This window comes from Mobula birostris, chromosome 2 (assembly GCF_030028105.1).
Source record: "Mobula birostris isolate sMobBir1 chromosome 2, sMobBir1.hap1, whole genome shotgun sequence".
Lineage (NCBI taxonomy): Eukaryota > Metazoa > Chordata > Chondrichthyes > Myliobatiformes > Myliobatidae > Mobula > Mobula birostris.
Window position 1 is genome coordinate 133434860 of NC_092371.1, and position 21900 is coordinate 133456759.

The following is a 21900-nucleotide window of genomic DNA, read 5'->3' on the forward strand; positions in this document are numbered from 1 at the left end:
CAGGTATTTAACACCCTGGGAAAGGTTTCACTGCTAACGTAATGGTCTTTCCATAGAAACAGTGTTTGGGTTATGGTTTGAGATTACGGGTACTTTGGAATGTGATTCGTCCAATGAAGGGAGTGTGTCTTTGGTTGGCAGGAGATGAAGGTAGAAGACACTGGAGAGAAGAGGTCGTAGGACTCGACCCAGAGGGGGGCCATGATCCGATGAAAGCCGGGGAGATCAGCGAAGCGGAAACTGTGAGCTCCACCTTGTGCACAGTAGACTGTTTCATTAAAATGGGCCCTTTTCTTTTTTGGTGAACGCAGCAGGCCAGGCAGCATCTCTAGGAAGAGGTACAGTCGACATTTCGGGCCGAGACCCTTCGTCAGGACTAACTGAAAGAAGATCTAGTAAGAGATTTGAAAGTGGGAGGGGGAAGAATAGAGCCAAGAGCTGCAGGGTTGATTGGCAAAAGGGATATGAGAGGATCATGGGACAGGAGGCCTAGGGAGAAATAAAAGGGGAGGGGGGGAACCCAGAGGATGGGCAAGGGGTATAGTGAGTGAGAGGGAGGGAGGGAGGGAGGGAGGGAGGGAGAGAGAGAGAGAGAGAGAGAGAGAGAGAGAGAGAGAGAGAGAGAGAGAGAGAGAGAGAGAGAGAGAGAGAGAGAGAGAGAGAGAGAGAGAGAGAGAGAGAGAGAGAGAGAGAGAGAGAGAGAGAGAGAGAGAGAGAGAGAGAGAGAGTGAGAGAGAGACTGTGTGTATATAAATAAATAATGGATGGGGTACGAGGGGGAGTTGGGGCATTAGCAGAAGTTTGAGAAGTCAATGTTCATGCCATCAGGTTGGAGGCTACCCAGACGGAATATAAGGTATTGTTCCACCAACCTGAGTGTGGCTTCAACTTCACAGCAGAGGAGGCCGTGGATAGACATATCAGAATGGGAATGGGATGTGGAATTAAAATGTGTGGCCACTGGGAGATCCTGCTTTCTCTGGCGGACAGAGCGTAGGTGTTCAGCAAAACGATCTCCCAGTCTGCGTTGGGTCTCACCAATATATAGAAGGCCACATCGGGAGCACCGGACGCAGTGTATCACCCCAGCCGACTCACAGATGAAGTGTCGCCTCACCTGGAAGGACTGTCTGGGGCCCTGAATGGTGGTGAGGGAGGAAGAGTAGGGGCATGTGTAGCACTTGTTCTGCTTACAAGGATAAGTGCCAGGAGGGAGATCGGTGGGGAGGGATTGGGGGGACAAATGGACAAGGGAGTCGTGTAGGGAATGATCCCTGTGGAAAGCAGAGAGAGGGGGAAGGGAAAGATGTGCTTCGTGGTGGGATCCCGTTGAAGGTGGCATAAGTTTTGGAGGATTATATGTTGGACCCGGAGGCTGGTGGGGTGAGAACAAGGGGAACCCTATTCCTAGTGGGGTGGCAAGAGGATGGAGTGAGAGCAAATGTGCGTGAAATGGGGGAGATGTGTTTGAGAGCAGAGTTGATGGTGGAGGAAGGGAAGCCCCTTTCTTTAAAAAAGGAGGACATCTCCCTCGTCCTGGAATGAAAAGCCTCATCCTGAGAGCAGATGCGGCAGAGACAGAGGAATTGCGAGAAGGGGATGGCATTTTTGCAAGAGACTGTGTGAGTAGAGGAATAGTCCAGGTAGCTGTGAGAGTCAGTAGGCTTATAGTAGACATCAGTAGATAAGCTGTCTCCAGAGACAGAGACAGAAAGATCTAGAAAGGGGAGGGATGTGTCGGAAATGGACCAGGTAAACTTGAGGGCAGGGTAAAAGTTGGAGGCAAAGTTAATGAAGTCAACGAGCTCAGCATGCGTGCAGGAAGCAGTGCCAATGCAGTTGTCAGTGTAGCAAAGGAAAAGTGGGGGACAGATACCAGGATAGGTTTGGAACATAGATTGTTCTACAAAGCCAACCAAAAGGCAGGCATAGCTAGGACCCATACGGGTGCCCATGGTTACACCTTTAGTTTGGAGGAAGTGGGAGGAGCCAAAGGAGAAATTATTAACAGTAAGGACTAATTCTGCTAGACGGAGCAGAGTGGTGGTAGAGGGGAACTGGTTAGATCTGGAATCCAAAAAGAAGCGGAGAGCTTTGAGACCTTCCTGATGGGGGATGGAAGTATATAGGGACTGGACATCCATGGTTCAATGGCATGAACATTGACTTCTCAAACTTCCGCTAATGCCCCAGCTCCCCCTCATACCCCATCTGTTATTTATTATATATACACACTTTCTTTTTCTCTCTCTCCTTTTTCTCCCTCTGTCCCTCTCACTATACCCCTTGCCCATCCTCTGGGCTTTTTCCTCCCCTCCCCCTTTTCTTTCTCCTTGGGCCTCCTGTCCCATGATCCTCTCATATCCCTTTTGCCAATCACCTGTCCAGCTCTTGGTTCCATCCCTTCCCCTCCTGTCTTCTCCTATCATTTTGGATCTCCCCCTCCCCCTCCCACTTTCAAATCTCTTACTAGCTCTTCTTTCAGTTAGTCCTGACGAAGGGTTTCAGCACAAAATGTCGACTGTACCTCTTCCTAGAGATGCTGCCTGGCTTGCTGCATTCACCAGCAACTTTTATGTGTGCCGCTTGAAATTCCAGCATCCGCAGATTTCCTCATGAATAAGTTCTTGATGATGGCTGGCGTGGACACAGTGGGACAATGGATTTAAGTCCAAACTTATTTTTATAAACAGAATTAACAACTTACATACCATTTCATAGACTTTTGGAACGACAAATACATAATCTTCAGGTTCTTCACCAGTTGGCTCCGGCATTTCACGAAGAAAGTCGACAAAGTATGGCTCTTCAGAAAGCTTTACAGATGATTCTTTTCCAATATTTTTTTCAATTGTACGTGTCACTGCATCTTCAAACCATTTTTTATCTTCTTCAGTTACAAATCTAGTAATACAAATGTTAATCAGAATGAATTTCACTATTATGAACAGCTCCACTGTTTAGAATACTAATAAAATGTTTATATCTTTAATGGTACATAACTTGTATAAATGTGATATGAAAATAGTCTGATCACAAACAAGAGAATATCTGCAGATACTGGAAATCCAAGCAACATACACAAAATGCTGGAGGAACTCAAAAGGCCAGGTAGCATCTATGGAAAAGAGTAAACAGTCAATGTTTTGGGCCAAGGCTCTTTTGGGCTGAGTCCTGATGAAGGATATCGGTCTGAAACATCAACTGTTTACTTTTTTCCATAGATGCTGCCTGGCCTGCTGAGTTCCTCCAACATCTTGTGTGTGTTGCATGCAAATAGTCTGATCAATTTATTGCAATCATTTGGATTCAGTAAGAATCCCACTAGACTGCAGTGATTGAAGGGCCAGCACCTGGGAAATCAACATCAGAAAATGTAATTGCCAGTCTGCTCCTTAAAAGCTTTGAGCATGATGCTGGAAATGAAGCTCTTTTTTTACAAAAAGAAGTGTGTGTAGTTACTAAGATAGGCAAATGAGCCATTGTCTTGAATGATGTAAATTAGCCCACTAATCTGATGCAACAACAAATTTATGCTGATCAAATACTTCTATGAACTATGGTAGTGTTTGTATAGAGAGCAGTAAAGAATAGGCTAGAAACTGAGTAAATTTAAATAAGAATATAATGAAGAAGGAATAAGAATCTTAGATCAATAAAACCTTATTGACACTCAACCTATTATTTCTGTGATAACCTTTTAGAAAAAGCTGACTACTTTTTGGCACACAGTTCAGTGTTTCCCCCATAAACATGTTACTTGTTCTCAGGAATATGCTCAATTACCATTTGACAACTGATAAGTTGAATTTCATGGAGTCTTACAGCAGCACAGTACAGCACATAAACAGGCCCTTTGGTCCATCTAGTCTGTGCCAAACTGTTATTCTTTCTAGTCCCATCGGCTCACAGCTGGACCGTAGTCCTCCATAGCCCTCCCATCCATGCACTTATCCCGACTTTTCTTAAAAAGTTGCAATCAAAACTGCATCCACCATTTCCATTGCAGCTTATTCCATGCTTGCACCACTCTCTGATTGTTGTTGTTCCTCTCCGAACTTGTGGTGCATTGGGTGGCAACCTTGCCATTTCTTTAGCATTTGTCTGGTACTAGCTTGATGCTCAACCTTGCATGGATAGAAAGCACGCAAGGAGCCAGCTGGATTCGAACCCGGAGTCCGGTGTGGATGCCAGTACTGTACACCACTGAATGAAGAGGTTTCCCCTCTGGTTCCCCTTAAATATTTCACATTTTACTCTCATCCTATGACCTGTAGTTCTAATCTCACTCAACCTCAGTGGAAAAAAGCCTTCTTGTATTTACCTTATCTTTACCCCTCATAATTTTGTATAGATTTATCAAATTTCCCCTTATTCTCCAATGCTGTAGGGAATAAAGTCCTAACCTATTCAACCTTTCCCTATAATTGGGATCCTCAAGTCCCGTAGCATCCTTGTAAATTTTCTCTGTACTCTTTCAATCTTATTGAAATCCTTCCCGAAAGTAGATGAGCAAAACTGCACACAATACTTCAAATTTGGCCTCACTAACATCTCAGCTCCTATAATCAATACTCTGATTTATGAAGGCCAATGTGAGAAAACCTCTGTTTACAACATTATCCACCTGTGATCCCACTTTCAAGAAATTATGAATCTCTATTCCCAGATCCGTCTGTTCTACATTTCTCCTCATTGCCCTACCATTCACTGTGTACGTCCTACCCTGGTTTGTCCTCCAAAGTGCAACAGCTCACATTTGTCTACATCAAATTCCATCTGCCATTTTTCAGCCCATTTTTCCAGTTAGTCCAGATCCCACTGCTAGGTTTGATAGCTTCCTTCACTGTCCACTACAGCCCCAATCTTAGTGTCATCTGCAGATTTGCTGATGCAGTTTACCACTTCATCAACCAAATGATCATACATTGCAAACAAAATAAGGTTGTTATGGTAGGTGATTTTTAACTTTCCACATATTGATTGGGACTCCCATACTGTAAAAAAATTAGATGGGGTAGTTTGTCAAATGTGTTCAGGGATGTTTCCTTAATGATTATATAGAGGTCCCAACTAGAGAGAGCATGATACTCAATCTCCTGTATCCAGTCCTCCATTCAAGGGAGTGGTGTAAGTAGAGTTGTAGACAGTATTTAAATAGTGTCTAGATGAGTACATGAACTACTGAGACATAGAAAATTATGGGCCTCCTCTTCAAAAAAAAAACAAAATCAATCCTATTTGTGAGATTGGATTTGTCATGCACAAAACCATGCTGACATTTCTAATTGGTCTTTGCCTTTTAAATAAATACAGATAAATATATGGATGGCATCGTAGCATAGCAGTTAGCATAACAGAGAGTACAAGATATGCAGGAGTACACACAAGAAGGAAATCAGGAGGGCAAAAGAAGGCAAGAGATGGATCCAACAAAGAAGGTCACGGAAAATCCCAAGAGATTCTTCGTGGTATCTTAATCAGCTAGATGGTTGAGGAACTGCAAACAGTATTCAATCCAGATATGTGTGAGGTGATGCATCTTTGGAAGTCAAACCAAGGTGGGATTTCTGCAATAAATGGTTGAGCCTGAGGAAGTGTTGTAGGACAGAAGGATGTAGGACTGCAAGTACAGTGTTCTCTAAAAGTGACATCACAAGTAGACAAGGTGGAGAAGAAAGTGTTTGGCATGCTGGCCTTTATCAGTCAGGGCACTAAGTATCAGAGTTGGGACAATACGTTGCTATTGTGCAAGAGGCTGAGAAGCCATAGAGAATTGTGTACAGTTTTGGTTACCCTAGTACTGGAAATACATCATTAAGCTAGAAAGATTTATGAGAAGATTGTCAGAATTCAAGGAATAGATTGGGCAGGGTAGGACTTTATTCAGACTGAAGGGAATTTATGGTATAAAATCATGAGGGTATAGACAGGGCTTTTTTTCTCCCCAGGGAAAAGGGATCAAAACTAGAGGGCATAGGTTTAAAGTGAGATGGGACTATTTAAAAGGGACATGAGGGGCGACTTATTTACATGAAGGGTGGTGTATATTTGGAACAAACTGCCAGACAGGTGTGGCAGATGCAATAACAACATTTAACATACACCTGGACAGGTACATGAATACAAAAGGTTTAGAGAAATATGGGCCAAATGTAGACAAATGGGACTAGCTTCGATGGGCATCTTGATTGGCATGGATAGCTTGCCAAAGGGACTGTTTCTGTGTTCAGTATTACTCTAGGACACCATGATAGACTATGTTTGAACAATGCCTTTTCTTAGCAATGCCTTGGTCTTCCTTTAATGAATTCTGTATCACTACTATGGTTACTGTTTTTTCAGGAAACATTATCAACCCTTTGCTCTGATCTAACACTAGCTTAAATATGGCTTATTTCTGCTCCCATTCTTAGGTTGTTAACTGTGAGTCTCCATCACATTGACTGGTGCAATTTTGTCAATACATACTGCCCAAGAGAACTGCAACAGTGTTAATTTCTCTGTTAGCATTGTAGTTACCTGTCTGAAATTACTCTGGTGCATTCATGTTTGAACAAAGCCAGCAATGTCTCTTCATCACAACATTCCTCACATTTAATGGTTAGCATTCCCTGCCAGATGCGGGATAGGTCTCTCAGGTTAAAGATGTAATGAAATTTAGCTGGAGTAGGTAACATTTTTACCTGAGAGAGAGAAATAAACAAAACAAATCAAACTTGGAGATGAGAAAATGTCCCTCTTGGTGACATTTGAAACTATAATTTCATATTCTTAAAAAATCTTAATAAATTATTTGAGTTCAGCAGTCATTTTTCATTAAACTCCAACTAAATTATAGCATCAGATGAATGATAAGCATTACATATGACAAATAGCAGATTTATAGATTGAAATTCTTAAAAAGGAACTAACTGAATTATGGATGAACTGGTAGTTTTTTGAGTGATAGTGCTCAGGATTTTCTTCAGCTATGCTGAACATCTCCTTTAGAAAATGTATCTTTAATTGTTATGCACAGAAGAGCACATTCTGAGCATATGAAATGTATTGAACTTAGGCATGAAGTTAGGGGTGAGGGTGCAGAGGAGATTCACCAAATGTCTGAGATGGAGTGTTTAAATTCTGGGGCAAGATGGATATGTTGGGTTTGTTTTCCATGGATAACAGAATTGAAGGATATAGGAATCTTTTCCCAATCGCACAGGCATCTAAAAACAGAGGAAACAGTTTAAGGGTAAGAGGTTAGAGGAAATCTGGTGAAGAATTTTTTTTCCCCAGCCAGAAGGTGTTTGGAATCTGGAGAACACTACCTGATTTGTGTGTTGGAGCCAGGTAGACTCACAACATTGGAGCTGCTGGGTCAAAGTGTCAAACAAAATGTTACAATTTTCTTATCAATATGGACTTACCTTTCTTTAATAAAGGAATACAGGTCCTGAGTTTCCAGCTCCTCACTTGAAATGCAATTTAATTGTACATATTGTCTTCCTACTTGAAACCCTATTGTTAATTCAATCTGACAAACTTATTTGAATATTTCGAAGAAGCTGATGAGGACAATTTCTGTACTTTATCAAGGCTTTTGATGAGCTGGTCAAAAGAATATAATTCCATGGGAACCAAGGAAAACTTTGAAATTGAATGCAAAAATGACATAGTGGCACAGAAGTCTATGGTTGCAGATTTTTATGTGGCTTGGAAGATTATCATCAGTAGAGGTCTCCTGGGCCATGTACATAAGGAAAAATTGAAAAAGCTAGGATTATTTTCTTTGGAGCAGAAGATAGAATTAATTGATGTGTATTAAATTGCGAGGGGCCTAATAAAGTAAATTTGAAAAAATCTCCTTTTTACAGAGTGTTTAAATATCAAGGACATAGATTTAAAGTAATTGCTGAAAGGATTAGAGGTGCGAAGAGGAAAATTTGTTTCACCCAGAGGGTGCTAGGGTTCTAGAATTCACTGCCAAGAAAGGTACTGGAAACAAAGTATTTAATATATATTTATACAAGCCATGGCATGCAGAATCACTGCTTAGTTCTTTTTTGAACACAGACTTTTTGTGCTTTTGAGTGTCATAATTTGATTTAATAACACTTGTTTCCACACTGACAAAACTATTTGCATTCATATATACACTTTTCTGCTTCGGCTGAAATTCTTACCTCTATACTGGTTTACTGCAAATTTTCTATCCCTTCCATTTTCCACCCATCCAAACACCACTTTTAAATGGACTGTACTGCTTTGAACTAAGGACCTTGTATTCTTATATTTTTTGACAATTGCTTTGAACAACCTGTGTATTTGCTACTATTCATCTTCGATCTGATGATCATAAAATTATGGAGACTCTATTGAACAGGAACTAATGATTCACCTGAATAAATCCTTTCTGATGTTTATGCTTCATATAAACTTTGTTTCATTCTTTTCTTGTACTTGAATAATTTCTACTTTAATTCTGAATATTTTTTCTATTACATCTGAAAACGTTCAAACACTACTAGTGTCTTTGAAAAGGCAGTTCTGTCAAGTAGTTTATTTGATTTTTTTTTGGAATTATCTTATTATTGACACTTCAATTTCTGACTCTCCTACAAGCAGACATGTCTACCACATCAAACCTTTCTCAGTCTTTGAAATCTTTGTTTAAAGACTGGCAATGCGCTGAGTGTTGGAAACTAGGACTTACAGATACTCAATGCAGGGTAAAGAGTCTGTTTCTTCCTTCCTGTATGGCACTGGAAAGTAACTTATCTAAAAATTTTCTTTTACCTCTCATGAAAAAGCACTGCCTTTTCAATCTTTATTAACTGATATATCTCTTTTCATGTTTGAGCAGGAGATGAAAATAAATCTTCCAACTATACTGGCATACACCATATAGGTCTCATTTCTCATAAGCCTGGCACATTGGCTTTCACAGAAAAAGTTCCAGATATAGAGACCTAGTAAAGTCAATGGAGACTACCTTCAACACTGTTATGCAGCATGTTATTCCTTTATCTTATACGTTTATGTATAATGAATGTGTTCCTCCTGTGCAAAACTAAGAAAAAAAGTTTAAAATATAATTTTAGATAAAGCATTTCAGTGTACTTAACTGTCTGCGATACCCTGAGATCATAGAAGGGACAATAAAGATATAATGTTTTCTTTTTTTCACTCTGGGATTCTTGACCTTTGATATCTTCACTTTCTGACAGTTTTAAAATGCTTTTTCAAATCTAGTCATTCAACCTAGCTTTTAGTTACTTAGCTCTTCATTCTGACGCAGTTTGGCAGACATTCCCATAATTAATTCTGTTTTTGAAATGGTTGTATTTTACAATAAAGTAATTTCAGTGTTTATTTTTCCTCTGTTAGCATTGAAACTGATGTGCCATTTTCAATTTTAATGTTAATATGAACAATGCAATTTTCAAGAAAACCATTTCTCACATTATCAGTACCTTTGTCCACTGCCAAAGGACCCTGCTAGAGACAACAAGTTTTGATATCAAATTACAGACTTCAGGTATGAAATGTCTGGCTGGGTGAAAATATCCATTTCCAATAATTCCTGCAAAAGATCAATAAAGAATTTATATTGTTGACATTTGCATTAATAATTATTTAAGAAATATTTCAACTCTTTGGACTATTAGGGGGGCATCAAATGAAATGCAATCCAGTGTGAAAGATAGCAGATTTGAGAGGAGAAAAACATGTCAGGGAATACAACATAAATAATAGGATATTAAATGTGCAAGAGTAGGTGATTCTTGGAATGTATGCACAAAGTTCTCCAAAGGCAGCCCAACAGCAGGTGAAATGGTCAATAAGGCAACCATATGTAGTGTATTTCTCTATATAGACACATAGTAGCTGATTGGATAATAGCATAAGAAAATACAGTGGAGACTTGAGAGAGACTGCATGTAACAAAAGCTGCTGGAGAAACTTAGCAGGTCAGGCAGCATCCATGGAGGCAAAAAGATAGCTGATCCTTTGGATCAAGACCCTGCATCAAGATTAAGAATGCAAAAGAGAGGTAGCTAATTTAAAGTGGTAAGGAAGAGGGGTGCGGCAGGAACACTGAAGGTAGAACATACAGTAGAACAGTACAGGCTTTTTGGCTCATGATGTTGTGCCAATCTTTTAACCTATTTCAGGATCAATCCAACCTTTCCCTCCTGCATAGCCCCTCTTTTTTTCCTTTCATCCAGCTGCATATCTAAGTCTCTTACATGACCCAAATGTATCTGCTCCTACTACCAACTCTGGCAATGCATTCCATGCATTCACCACTCTATGTAAAACAGATACCTCTGACATCCTCCCCCCATATATTTCTCCCATCAGCTTGAAAAGCCACTTGTACTAGCTATTTCAGCTGTGGGGAAAAAGCCAGCGGCTGTGCATTCTTAACGATGCCTTATCATCTTGTATACCTTTATCAAGTCATCTCTCATCACTCCAAAAGAGAAAAACCCTAGTTTGCTTAACCTTTCTTCCCAAGACAGACTCTTTAATTCAGGTAGTATCCTAGTTAATCGCCAAGTCTCTTGCCAGATCTGAAAAGGAGGTAGAAGCAATAGGTAGATTCAAACCAGGAGGATTGTTGGGCAGATGGAAACTTATGTGGGAAGAAAGAGTGAAGATAGTGTCTGGGAGGTGATATGTGGAGAGAAAAATGGCTATATAAAGAAAATTTCATTTTACTTTCATTTATTTTCAAAAATGAATATACTGTATCTCATTAGATGATATAAGATGATGTTCCTTCACATTATCATGTGGTGTATAGTTAGATAAGTTTCTCTCAAGAAATCGAAGACCCCACATGTACATAATTTGAATTTGGGTATTAAACTTTATAAATAAATAGTTACTTAATGTTTGTTATTGATCTTAATGCAGTTATTAAGACACTGTGGCGACCCACTTTCTAGCACACACGAACCAGCGCACAGGCAGAGGGCCGGCCCCAAAAAGGGCGCCAGGCCATCTTCACCAGCAGGGGGAAAATCCCACGTGTGGAAAGGGTCTGGGAATCTGCATTCCCCACAGCAGTCCCGCCCAGGGAGGGCGGGAACGGGAAGGCTTTAAAGCAGGCCGCGAAGTTTGAATAAATCTCTTTCATCGCAACTCCAACTCACCGACTACGTGTGGTTATTCTAGCGCTGTGTGTAGCACACCGCTACAATTGGTGACCCCAACGGCCCAAACGATATTTGGACCAGAGATGACCGACGTCGCATCTGTTCATGCAGTTTCGTTAAAACTGCCAAGCTTTTGGCCGCTGCGACCCCGTCTGTGGTTCGAACAAGCAGAAGCTCAATTCCACATTCGGCAGATAACCTCGGAGTCCACTCGTTACTACTACGTGCTGAGCTCCCTCGACCAGGAGACAGCTGCACAAGTTGAGGAGTTTATAGAGTCGCCCCCGGAGGACGGCAAATACACAGCATTCAAAAGCCCTGCTCATAAGGACTTTCGGACTCTCACGGCGCGAACGAGCACGCCGCTTAATGCACCTGGATGGTTTGGGAGACAGGCCGCCGTCAGCATTAATGAACAAGATGCTGGCCCTGGCTGAAGGACACAAACCCTCCCTCATGTTTGAGCAGGCGCTCCTAGAGCAACAGCCCGAGGACATATGCCTGCTGCTGTCCGACGCAGATTTCAGCAACCCCCGGGAGGTGGCGACCCAGGCAGATGCGCTGTGGAATGCCAGGAAAGAGAGAGGGGCGTCCGTCGCACAGATCACCAAGCCGCGCACCCAACAGCAGACCAGACCAGGCCCGACAGCAGACCCTACAAAACCCAGCGACGGGAGTGAGGAGCCCAACAAACAATGGTGCTTCTACCACCAGTGGTGGGGCACAGAGGTCCACCGCTGCAGACCACCCTGCAAATTCCCGGGAAACACCAGGGCCAGCCGCTGCTGATGGCTACGGCGGCTGGCCATCAGGACAGCCTCCTATATGTCTGGGACAAGCAGTCGGGACGCCGCTTTTTGGTCAACACCGGAGTGGAGATCAGCGTCTTACCTCCAACGAGTTAGGACACCCGCAACAGAGAACCGGGACCCACCTTGAGGGCCGCAAATGGCAGCACAATACGAACCTACGGCACCCGCACGGTGCGGCTATAGTTCAGCTCCAGCCGGTTCACGTGGGACTTCATACTGGCCGCCGTGGCCAACCACTCCTGGGGGCGGATTTTCTACGAGCCCACAGCCTGCTGGTTGGCCTGCAAGGGAAGCGATTATTCCATGCCAAGACTTTTCAAACGTTCTCCCTGGGTGAAGCAAAGTTGTCAGCCCCACACCTGGACTCCATCACGCTGTCCGATGACGAATTCACCAGGGTCCTGGTGGATTTCCCATCAGTACTGACACTGCAGTTCACGGCAGTCATGCCCAGACACGGAGTACAGCACCTCATCCCGACCCAGGGACCACCCCTCCACGCCCGTGCTCGAAGGCTTCCCCCGGACAAGCTCCGACTGGCGTAGGAGGAGTTCAAGAAGATGGAGGAATTGGGGATCATATGACGGTCCGACAGCCCATGGGCCTCCCCCCTGCACATGGTGCCCAAGGCAACAGGGGGCTGGAAACCATGCGGTGACAACCGAAGACTGAACGAGGGTACAACGCCAGACAGCTACCCTGTGCCACACATTCAAGACTTCGCAGCAAACCTACACGGCGCAAGGATCTTTTCCAAGGTAGACCTCATCCGGGGATACTGTCAAATCCCGGTACATCCGGACGACATCCCCAAAACAGCACTCATCACTCCGTTTGGACTCTTCGAATGCCGTTCGGTCTAACAAATGCCGCACAGACATTCCAGCGGCTAATGGACGCGGTGGGACGCGACCTAGACTTTGCATTCATCTATTTGGACGACATCCTCATAGCCAGCAGTAGTCAGCAGGAGCATATGTCCCACCTCCGCCAGCTCTACTCCCGCCTGAGCGAATTTGGCCTTACAATCAACCCAGCCAAATGCCAGTTCAGACTCGACACCATCGACTTCCTGGGCCACAGGACTACTAAAGACGGGGCAACCCCGCTGCCCGCCAAGGTAGACGCAGTTCGCCACTTCCCCTGACCCAACACAATCAAAGGCCTGCAGGAATTCATGGGTATGGTGAATTTCTACCACCGTTTCCTCTCCTCAGCAGCCCGAACCATGCGCCCCCTGTTCACTCTGATGTCGGGTAAGGGCAAGGATATTACCTGGGACGAAGAGGCCGCAGCCGCTTTCGTTAAAGCCAAAGAAGCCTTGGCAAACGCCGCGATGCTAGTGCACCCCAGAACGGACGTTCCTACTGCCTTCACGGTGGACACATCCAACACAGCAGTCGGTGGAGTGCTGGAACAACTTTTCGAGGGTCACTGGCAACCCCTGGCGTTCTTCAGTAAACACCTATGACCACCCGAACTCAAATACAGTGCTTTCGACCGGGAGCTATTGGCACTATACCTGGCAATCGGGCATTTCAGGTACTTCTTAGAAGGTAGGCCCTCCACCGCATTCACAGACCACAAACCGCTTACCTTTGCATTCACGAAGGTGTCCGACCCCTGGTCATCCCGCCAGCAGCGACATCTGTCCTACATCTCCGAGTACACGACGGACATCCGGCATGTCTTGAGAAAGGACAACGGCGTGGCGGACGCACTATCCAGACCTACCATACAGGCCCTGTCCCAGGGGGTGGACTATGCAGCGCTGGCAGAGGCACAGCAGGCAGACGAGGAGATCTCTAGTTACAGGACTGCAGTCTCCAGTTTGCAGCTCCAAGACCTCCCCGTAGGCCCAGGTGAGAGGACCCTACTATGTAACGTAGCTACCAGCCAACCCCGCCCCGTCGTCCCAGCAGTCTGGCGCCGGCGGGTTTTCGAATCCATTCACAACTTAGCGCAGCCCTCCAACAGGACAACCGTCCGGCTGGTTGCCAACAGGTTCGTGTGGCATGGACTTTGTAAACAGGTCAGTGAATGGGCCAAAACGTGCATGCAGTGCCAAATGGCCAAGGTGCAGCGGCACACCAAAGCCCTGCCGCAGCAGTTTGAACCCACCCGCCTGAGGTTCGACCATATTCATGTGGATGTCGTGGGGCCCCTGCCAGTGTCGCGAGGAGCGCAGTACCTCCTAACTATGATAGACTGGTTCACCAGATGGCCAGAGGCAGTCCCGCTCACTGACACCACCTCCGAATCCTGCGCCCGAGCACTGATCGCAACCTGGGTAGCCCGCTTCGGGGTACCGGTCCACATTACCTCCGACGGGGGCACCCGGTTCACCAACAGCCTGTGGTCGGCTATGGCCAGCCTTTTAGGATCGCAGCTACACCACACAACAGCCTACCACCCACAGTCGAACGGACTAGTGGAGCGTTTCCACCGTCACCTGGAGTCGGCTCTCACGGCCCGCCTGTAAGGGCCTAACTGGGTGGACGAACTTCCCTGGGTCCTGCTCGGAATCCGCACGGTGCCCAAGGAAGATCTGCACATCTCGTCAGCCGTGTTGGTGTACGGAGCACCCCTGGTCGTCCCAGGAGAGTTCATACCAGCCCCAAGGGGGCAAGAGGAAGAACCCACAGCAGTCCTGGACAGACTACGTGAGAGGCTCGGTAACCTGGCCCCCACACCCACTTCACAGCACGGACAGAGCCCGACCTACGTACCCAAAGATCTGCAGAACTGTAAGTTTCTGTTTGTATGACAGGGCGGACACCGGGCACCGCTACAGTGGCCCTATGAGAGGCTGTTTAAGGTGATCAGGAACAACGGGTTCACGTTCGTGCTGGACATTGGGGGGGGGGGGCGAGAGGAGGTTTTCACGGTGGACCGACTCAAACCGGCCCATGTGGACTTGGCGTAGCCGGTCCAGGCTCAGGCACCGCGGCGTAGGGGCAGACCTCCCAAACAGAGGCTGATCCAGACTGTGGACATTGGGGAAGGTATTGCTGGTTCTGGGGGGGGGGGGTTATGTGGCGACCCACTCTCTAGCACACACGAATCGGCTCACGAAAAGCAGGCAGAGGGCTGGCCCCAAAAAGGGCGCCAGACCACCTTCACCAGCGGGGGGAAAATCCGGTGCGCGGAAAGGGTCTGGGAATATGCATTCCCCACAGCGGTCCAGCCCAGGGAGGGTGGGAACGGGAAGGCTTTAAAGCGGGCCGCGAAGTTTGAATAAATCTCTTTCCTCGCAACTCCAACTCACCGACTACGTGTGGTTATTCTAGCGCTGTGTGTAGCACACCGCTACACCACCACTAATTGGCATGAAGATAAACATTTACAAAATTGAAATGTGTTGAGCAGGGAATATACTTCATAGACTTAACTGCTGTACAGGGTTGCAATAGTGTGAAACTTTAAGCATGTGTCCGCCGCAGTGCAAGCTAGTAGCTGAACATTGGTACCCATCATGTTGAGTTTCAAACTGGGACCATTGAACAGGCACCAGATGAATATGAAAACTTTGCAAAGAGTGGTAATGTCATTAATTTTGATATGAATATATTTTCCTATCATATTGTTTATTCCTATCATAATTTTGATAGATATAGATCTAAGGATGGCAGCCATAGCTCTTATTTTCTCACACGGGGAGCAAAGGAGTTTTCAACAAGGATTTAAAGTCCTTTCCTTTATATACTAGCAAGCAAGTTTATTTGTATAGTACTTTTCAAACACAAGACAGTCAAAGTGCTTTTCACAAAACAAGATATATACAAAAAAAATCGAATATCAAATTTCAGATAATATACAGAGAACAAAATCACACAAAAATAAATATCATAAATAGAAGTTGCAGTGCAGGAGATTCAAGTTAAAAGCTACAGCAAAAAGAAAAGTTTTAAGCCTCAATTTAAAAGAGCTTAAAGTTGGGGCAGACTTCACATCTTCTGGAAGGTTATTACAGATACCTGGAGCATAGCAACTAAAAGCTGCTTCACCATGTTTAGTTTTGACCCTGGCGACAGTAAGCAGTCTCACCCCAGATGGCTTGAGAGCTTGGGAAGGTTCATAATGCAGCAAGAGATCAGAGTTGTATTTTGGCCCTGGATCATTCAGTGCTTTATAAACCAGTAGTAATAGTTTAAAATCAATCCTCTTAAGTACAGTAAGCCAGTGTAGTGATCTGAGAACTGGAGCAATATGTTCTTCTTTCTTATGAAATGAATAGAAATATACTTTTAAGGGTAACAATAAATGTAATTGCAGAGAATGAATAAAATTTTATCAATTTCAATTCCAAAGATGAAGAGTGCAATCCTCTTAATTGCAATTGGACAGTAAGTTTACAATGTTCTGGCCTATTTCCTCAAGGTCAAATAGTAATCATTGTCCTCTTTGATCTGATAATTTTAGGGACAACTAGAAGTTGGTAAATGATATATTAATGTGACATGCACTGTGGTACAGCAGAAGGCTTTTATTTGCATGCCATCCAGACAGGTAATTTTATACATGTCTGAGGTTTGGATGATTTAATTGCCAGGCCAGATTGAAAAGGCCACGGTGTCAGGGCTGGAGGCGGGGAGCGGGCCAGTTCAACTTGCTGCTCCGTGAGGTTTCTTCATCTCTGCCCTGAACTTTAGCTCACTGCTCCATGGTTTACTTGTCTCTGTACTAAACTGAAGATGTGGCCTGCAGTTAATGTGGCCTGGCTGTGGATACACTGTCATGAACTTCAGTTCTGAAAGCTATCTGCTTACTTTTATTGTTTGCACAATTTGTTTTTTTTCCTCTCTCTGCACATTGGGTGTTTAACAGTCTTCATTTGTTTTAATAGGCTCTATTGGGTTTTATTGTTTTGTGGCTGCCTGCAAGGAGATGAATGTCAAGGTTGTATAAAGTACACATACTTTGAACTTTTTAATTTTGAACATTAAGGACAACACAAAATCAAAGGGATTTGTTTATTAGTAGAAACACATAGCATTGATAAACTTCTGATGACACTGCAGTTCAAGAGAGCCTGCCAGAGCTCCAAGAAGTGTATTCCTTTTCTTTAGAGGAACCAAACACAATTTGGGTGATCATTCTGCAGAGCACCTAGGTTCAATCACCAAGAATGGCCAAAAGCTTCTAGTTTCCCACCACGTTAATTCCCCATCCTACTCCCATTCTGACCTTTCTACCCATGGCCTCCTGCTCTTTTACAAGTCCTGGCATAGTTATAGAACCTTAGAACAAAGAAATAGATCCTTTGCCCCACTATGTCCATTCCAAAGATTAAGTAACCACAAATACCAATCCTATTTACCAATACTTAGTCCAAAGCTTTCTTTGGCTTGGAGATTCAAGTGCTAATCCAGATACTTATTACCTGAAGTTGAAACAGAATGGCAGAACTATACAGTAAAAAGCAGGGCACCATGGAATGCTGATAAAGAAATAAATCTTGGGGTTCAAGTCCATAGCTTCTGAAAGCAGCCACAGATACAGTAGTGAAGGTGGCTTGTCTTCACAGGCTGAGACAAATGGATTATTAGGGCAACTACAACAGGCCCTTTGTATCAACTCTTTCATGCTGACCAAGATTCCAACTAAGCTTGTTCTATTTGCTTGTGTTTGGCCCAAATCCCTTGTAATTGTATTGTAATTTTATAAAACACTGATTTAAGACCATGGGATCAAAACACATAGGAGATTTAAGCCATTAAGCCCATCAAGTCTGATCCACTACTTGAGCATGGCTGATTTATTTTCCCTCTCAACTCAATTTTCCTGCCTTCTCCCTGTATCCTTTGACACCTTACCAATCAAGAGAGCTGTAGAGAAATCAAACAGTTATAGAATATAGTACTTTGGAGGGTCAAATGTAAGAGGAAAGTAGATAATAACTGGAAGGACCCGAAGGCACATTAATGTGCAGAAGGATCTTGGGGTGCAAGATCACAGCTATCAGAAAGTGGCCACATGGACTCTTGAACAGAACTCTTGTACATTAAATATGAATTCTTGATCTCTCAGTCGACCTCATAATGATCCTTGCACTTTATTTGTTTACCTGCACTACACTTTCTATGTAACTGTACACTATATTCTGCATTCTGTTTTTCTTATGTATATTACCTCAATACACTTATGTCTGGTATTCATTATTCATGTGCCTATCTAAAAGACTCTTAAAAGGCACTTTCATACCTACCTCCACCAGTACCCCTGCAGCGCATTCCAGGTACTCACCATACTGTGTTAAAAAATGCTTTGCACATCTCCTTCACCCTCTAACATTGATGCAAGCCCTCTATTATAGGACATTTGGACTCTGGAGAGATATACCCAAGTGCTTTCTACTTATCTATGCATCTCTAGAATCTTATAGACTTCAATCAGGTTTTCTCTCACCCTGTAATTCTCCAAAAAAAAAAACAATCATCATAGTTTGTACAACTTATCATTAACTGTTTGATCATCCAAACTGCAACAACTGACACTTAGCAGGATTAAATTCCATCTTCTCTTTATCCGCAACTCATCCTTTGAAATCTTCTACACTAATCACAATGCCACCAATCTTTGTGTCATCTGCAAACCTATTTACATTTTTACCAAAGCTATTCATATATCTACACACCAAGAACAGAGGTTCCAATGTTGATCTCTGCTGAACATCACAGGTCATGCACCTCCAGCACAATACAACCACTACACTCCATCTTCTATGGGCAAACCAATTCTGAATCCACATAGCCAAGTCACTATGAGCCAATCATGAGAGATATTGTCGAATGCCTTACTAAAGTCCACTGTGACGACATCCACAGCTCTACCTTCATCACCCCTTTAAATTCAAACAAATTAGTAAGTCATGACCTGCTCCACACAAAGCCATGCTAAATTTCCCAAATAAGACCATGCTTTTCCAAATGCACATAAATCCTATCCTTAAGAATCCTTTTCAATAGCTTCCTTAACACATGTGTGAGATACACAGGTCTATCATTTCCAGGATTATCTCTACTTCTCTTCTCGAACAAAAGAATTCTGAGGCATTATCTTTTGCTAGGGAGGACACAAAGATCTTGGTAATGCCCCAGCAATCTCACCTCTTGCCTCTGAAATATAACCTGAGATACATCCCATCGTGCCCTGGGGTCACAAGAAAATAAGACCATAAGACATAGGAGTATGTCTTGAATATGGGCAGACTATTATTTAAATGGGGAGAGAATTCAAAGTTCTGAGATGCAACAGGACTTGGGAGTCCTCGTGCAGGATACTCTTAAGGTTAACCTCCAGGTTGAGTCGGTGGTGAAGAAGGCGAATGCAATGTTGGCATTCATTTCTAGAGGAATAGAGTATAGGAGCAGGGATGTGATGTTGAGGCTCTATAAAGCACTGGTAAGACCTCACTTGGAGTACTCAGGGCAGTTTTGGTCTCCTTATTTAAGAAAGGATGTGCTGACATTGGAGAGGGTACGGAGAAGATTCATTAGAATGATTCCAGGAATGAGAGGGTTAACATATGAGGAACGCTTGTCCGCTCTTGGACTGTATTCCTTGGAGTTTAGAAGAATGAGGGGGGATCTCAGAAACATTTCGAATATTGAAAGGCATGGACAGAGTGGATATGGCAAAGTTGTTTCCCATGATGGGGGAGCCTAGTACGAGAGGGCATGACTTAAGGATTGAAAGGTGCCCATTCAGAACAGAGATGCGAAGAAATTTTTTTAGCCAGAGGGTGGTGAATCTATGGAATTAGTTGCCACAGGCGGCAGTGGAGGCCAAGTCATTGGGTGTATTTAAGGCAGAGATTGATGGGTATCTGAGTACCCAGGGCATCAAATGTTATGGTGAGAAGGTGGGGGAGTGGGACTAAAATGGGAGAATGGATCAGCTCATGATAAAATGGCGGAGCAGACTCGATAGGCTGAATGGCCAACTTCTGCTCCTTTGTCTTATGGAATAGAAATAGGCCTTATGACCCATAGAGTCTTCTCTGCTCTTCCATTATGGCAGATTTATTATCCTCCCTCATCCCCATTCTCCTAACTTCTCCCCATAACCTTTGACGACTTGACTTGACTATCAAGAACTTATCAACCTCCGCTTTAAATATACCCAATGACTTAGCCTCTACAGTTATCTGTGGGAATGAAATCTACAGATTCATTATCATCTGCTGTGCCCTCTGGTCCGAGACTTCCCCACAATGGGAAACATTCTCATCACATCCACTCTATCTAGGCCTTTCAATGTGCAGTAGCCTCAATAAGATCCCTGTTCATTCTTTCGAACTTCAGCAAGTACAGGCCCAGAGCCATCAAATGCTTTTCATATGTTAACCCTGGTTCTTCATAACTAGAGCCTCAATTTCTCTCAAAAAAAAGGTTCCCTAAACCTGATAGCCTTGCTTTTATTCTGATGTACAGTCTCTGTACTTCCTAAATTTCACTTTTGAAGGCCTCCCACTTGTCAAGCATCCCTTTGCCAGAAAACAGCCTATCTCTTTATACCATTGCCAGGTCCTTTCTGATACCATCAAAATTGGCACTTCTCTAATTCAGAATCTCAAACCCAAGGACCAGACCTATGATTATCTTGAAACTAATGGAACTAGATCCAAACTGTGCCCTTACACACACTTCTATCTCATTCCCTAATAGAAGATCCACTTGGGATCGAATAGGTCTCTCTCTAGTTGAGACCTCTAAATGCTGATGAAGGAAACTTTCCTGAACACATTTGACAAACTCTATCCTAATCAGTCATGTTATGGTATGGGAGTCCTAGTCAACATTTGGAAAGTTAAAATCACCTACGACAAACTTATTTTTCTTGCAACTGTCTACTATCTCTCCTCTAAATCCCACTGACTATTGGGTGGTCCATAATATACAGTGCCTATAAAAAGTATTCACCCCCCTTGGAAATTTTCATGTTTTATTGTTTTACATTATTGAATCACAGTGGACTTAATTTGGCTTTTTTGACACTGATAAACAGAAGAAGACTCTTGTGTCAAAGTGAAAACAGATCTCTATAAAGTGATCTAAATTAATTACAAATATAAAACAAAATAATTGATTGCTTAAGCATTCACCCTTTTCAATTCAGTTTTCAGTAGATGCACGTGTAACAGCAATTACAGCCTCGAGTCTGTGTGGATAGGTCTCTATGAGCTTTGCACATCTGGACACTGCCATTTTCCCCATTCTTCTTTACAAAGTTGCTCAAGCCCTGTCAGATTGCGTGGGGATTGTGAGTGAACAGCCCTTTTCAAGTCCAGCCACAAATTCTTAATTTGATTGAGGTCTGGGCTCTGACTTAGTCACTCCAGGACATTACATTTGTTGTTTATAAGCCATTCCTGTGTAGCTTTGGCTTTATGCTTGGTGTCATTGTCTTGCTGGAAAACAAATTTTCCAAGTCACAGTTCTCTTGCAGACTGCATTCACTTTACTCTCTACCTTCACAAGCCTTCCAGGACCTGCTGCGGTGAAGCATCCACACAGCATGTTGCAGCCACCACCATCCTTCATGGTAGGGATGGTGTTTTTTGATGATGTGCAGTGTCTGGCTTATGCCAAATATAGCGTTTAGTCTGATGGCCAAAAAGCTCAATTTTGGTTTCATCAGAACATAGAACCTTCTTTCAGCTGACTCAGAGTCTCTCACATGCCTTCTGGAAAACTCCAGACAAGATTTCATGAGTTTTTTTTTCCCCAAACAGTGGCTTTCTCATTGCCACACTCCCATAAAGCTGCGACTGGTGAAGCACCAGGACAACGGTTGTATGCGCAGACTCTTACCATTTCAGGCACTGAAGTTTGTAACTCCACCAGAGTTGTCACAGGTCTCTTGGAGGCCTCCTTCACTAGTCCTCTTCTTGCACACTCACTCACAGCTGTGTATATTCCACTGCAGGTTGATAC

The 21900-nt window shown here is 43.6% G+C and overlaps 1 protein-coding gene across 1 annotated transcript in view; it reads right to left on the bottom strand.

The window, feature by feature from the left end:
- Positions 1 to 21900, bottom strand: part of LOC140210901 (dynein axonemal heavy chain 8-like) — a 1093299-nt gene that overhangs the window by 251454 nt on the left and 819945 nt on the right. The window contains exons 59-61 of the mRNA XM_072280167.1: positions 9459 to 9568; positions 6523 to 6686; positions 2712 to 2904 (exon numbers count right to left, since the gene is read on the bottom strand). Coding sequence (XP_072136268.1) covers positions 2712 to 2904; positions 6523 to 6686; positions 9459 to 9568 — 467 coding nt within the window. The remainder of the gene's footprint in view (positions 1 to 2711; positions 2905 to 6522; positions 6687 to 9458; positions 9569 to 21900) is intronic.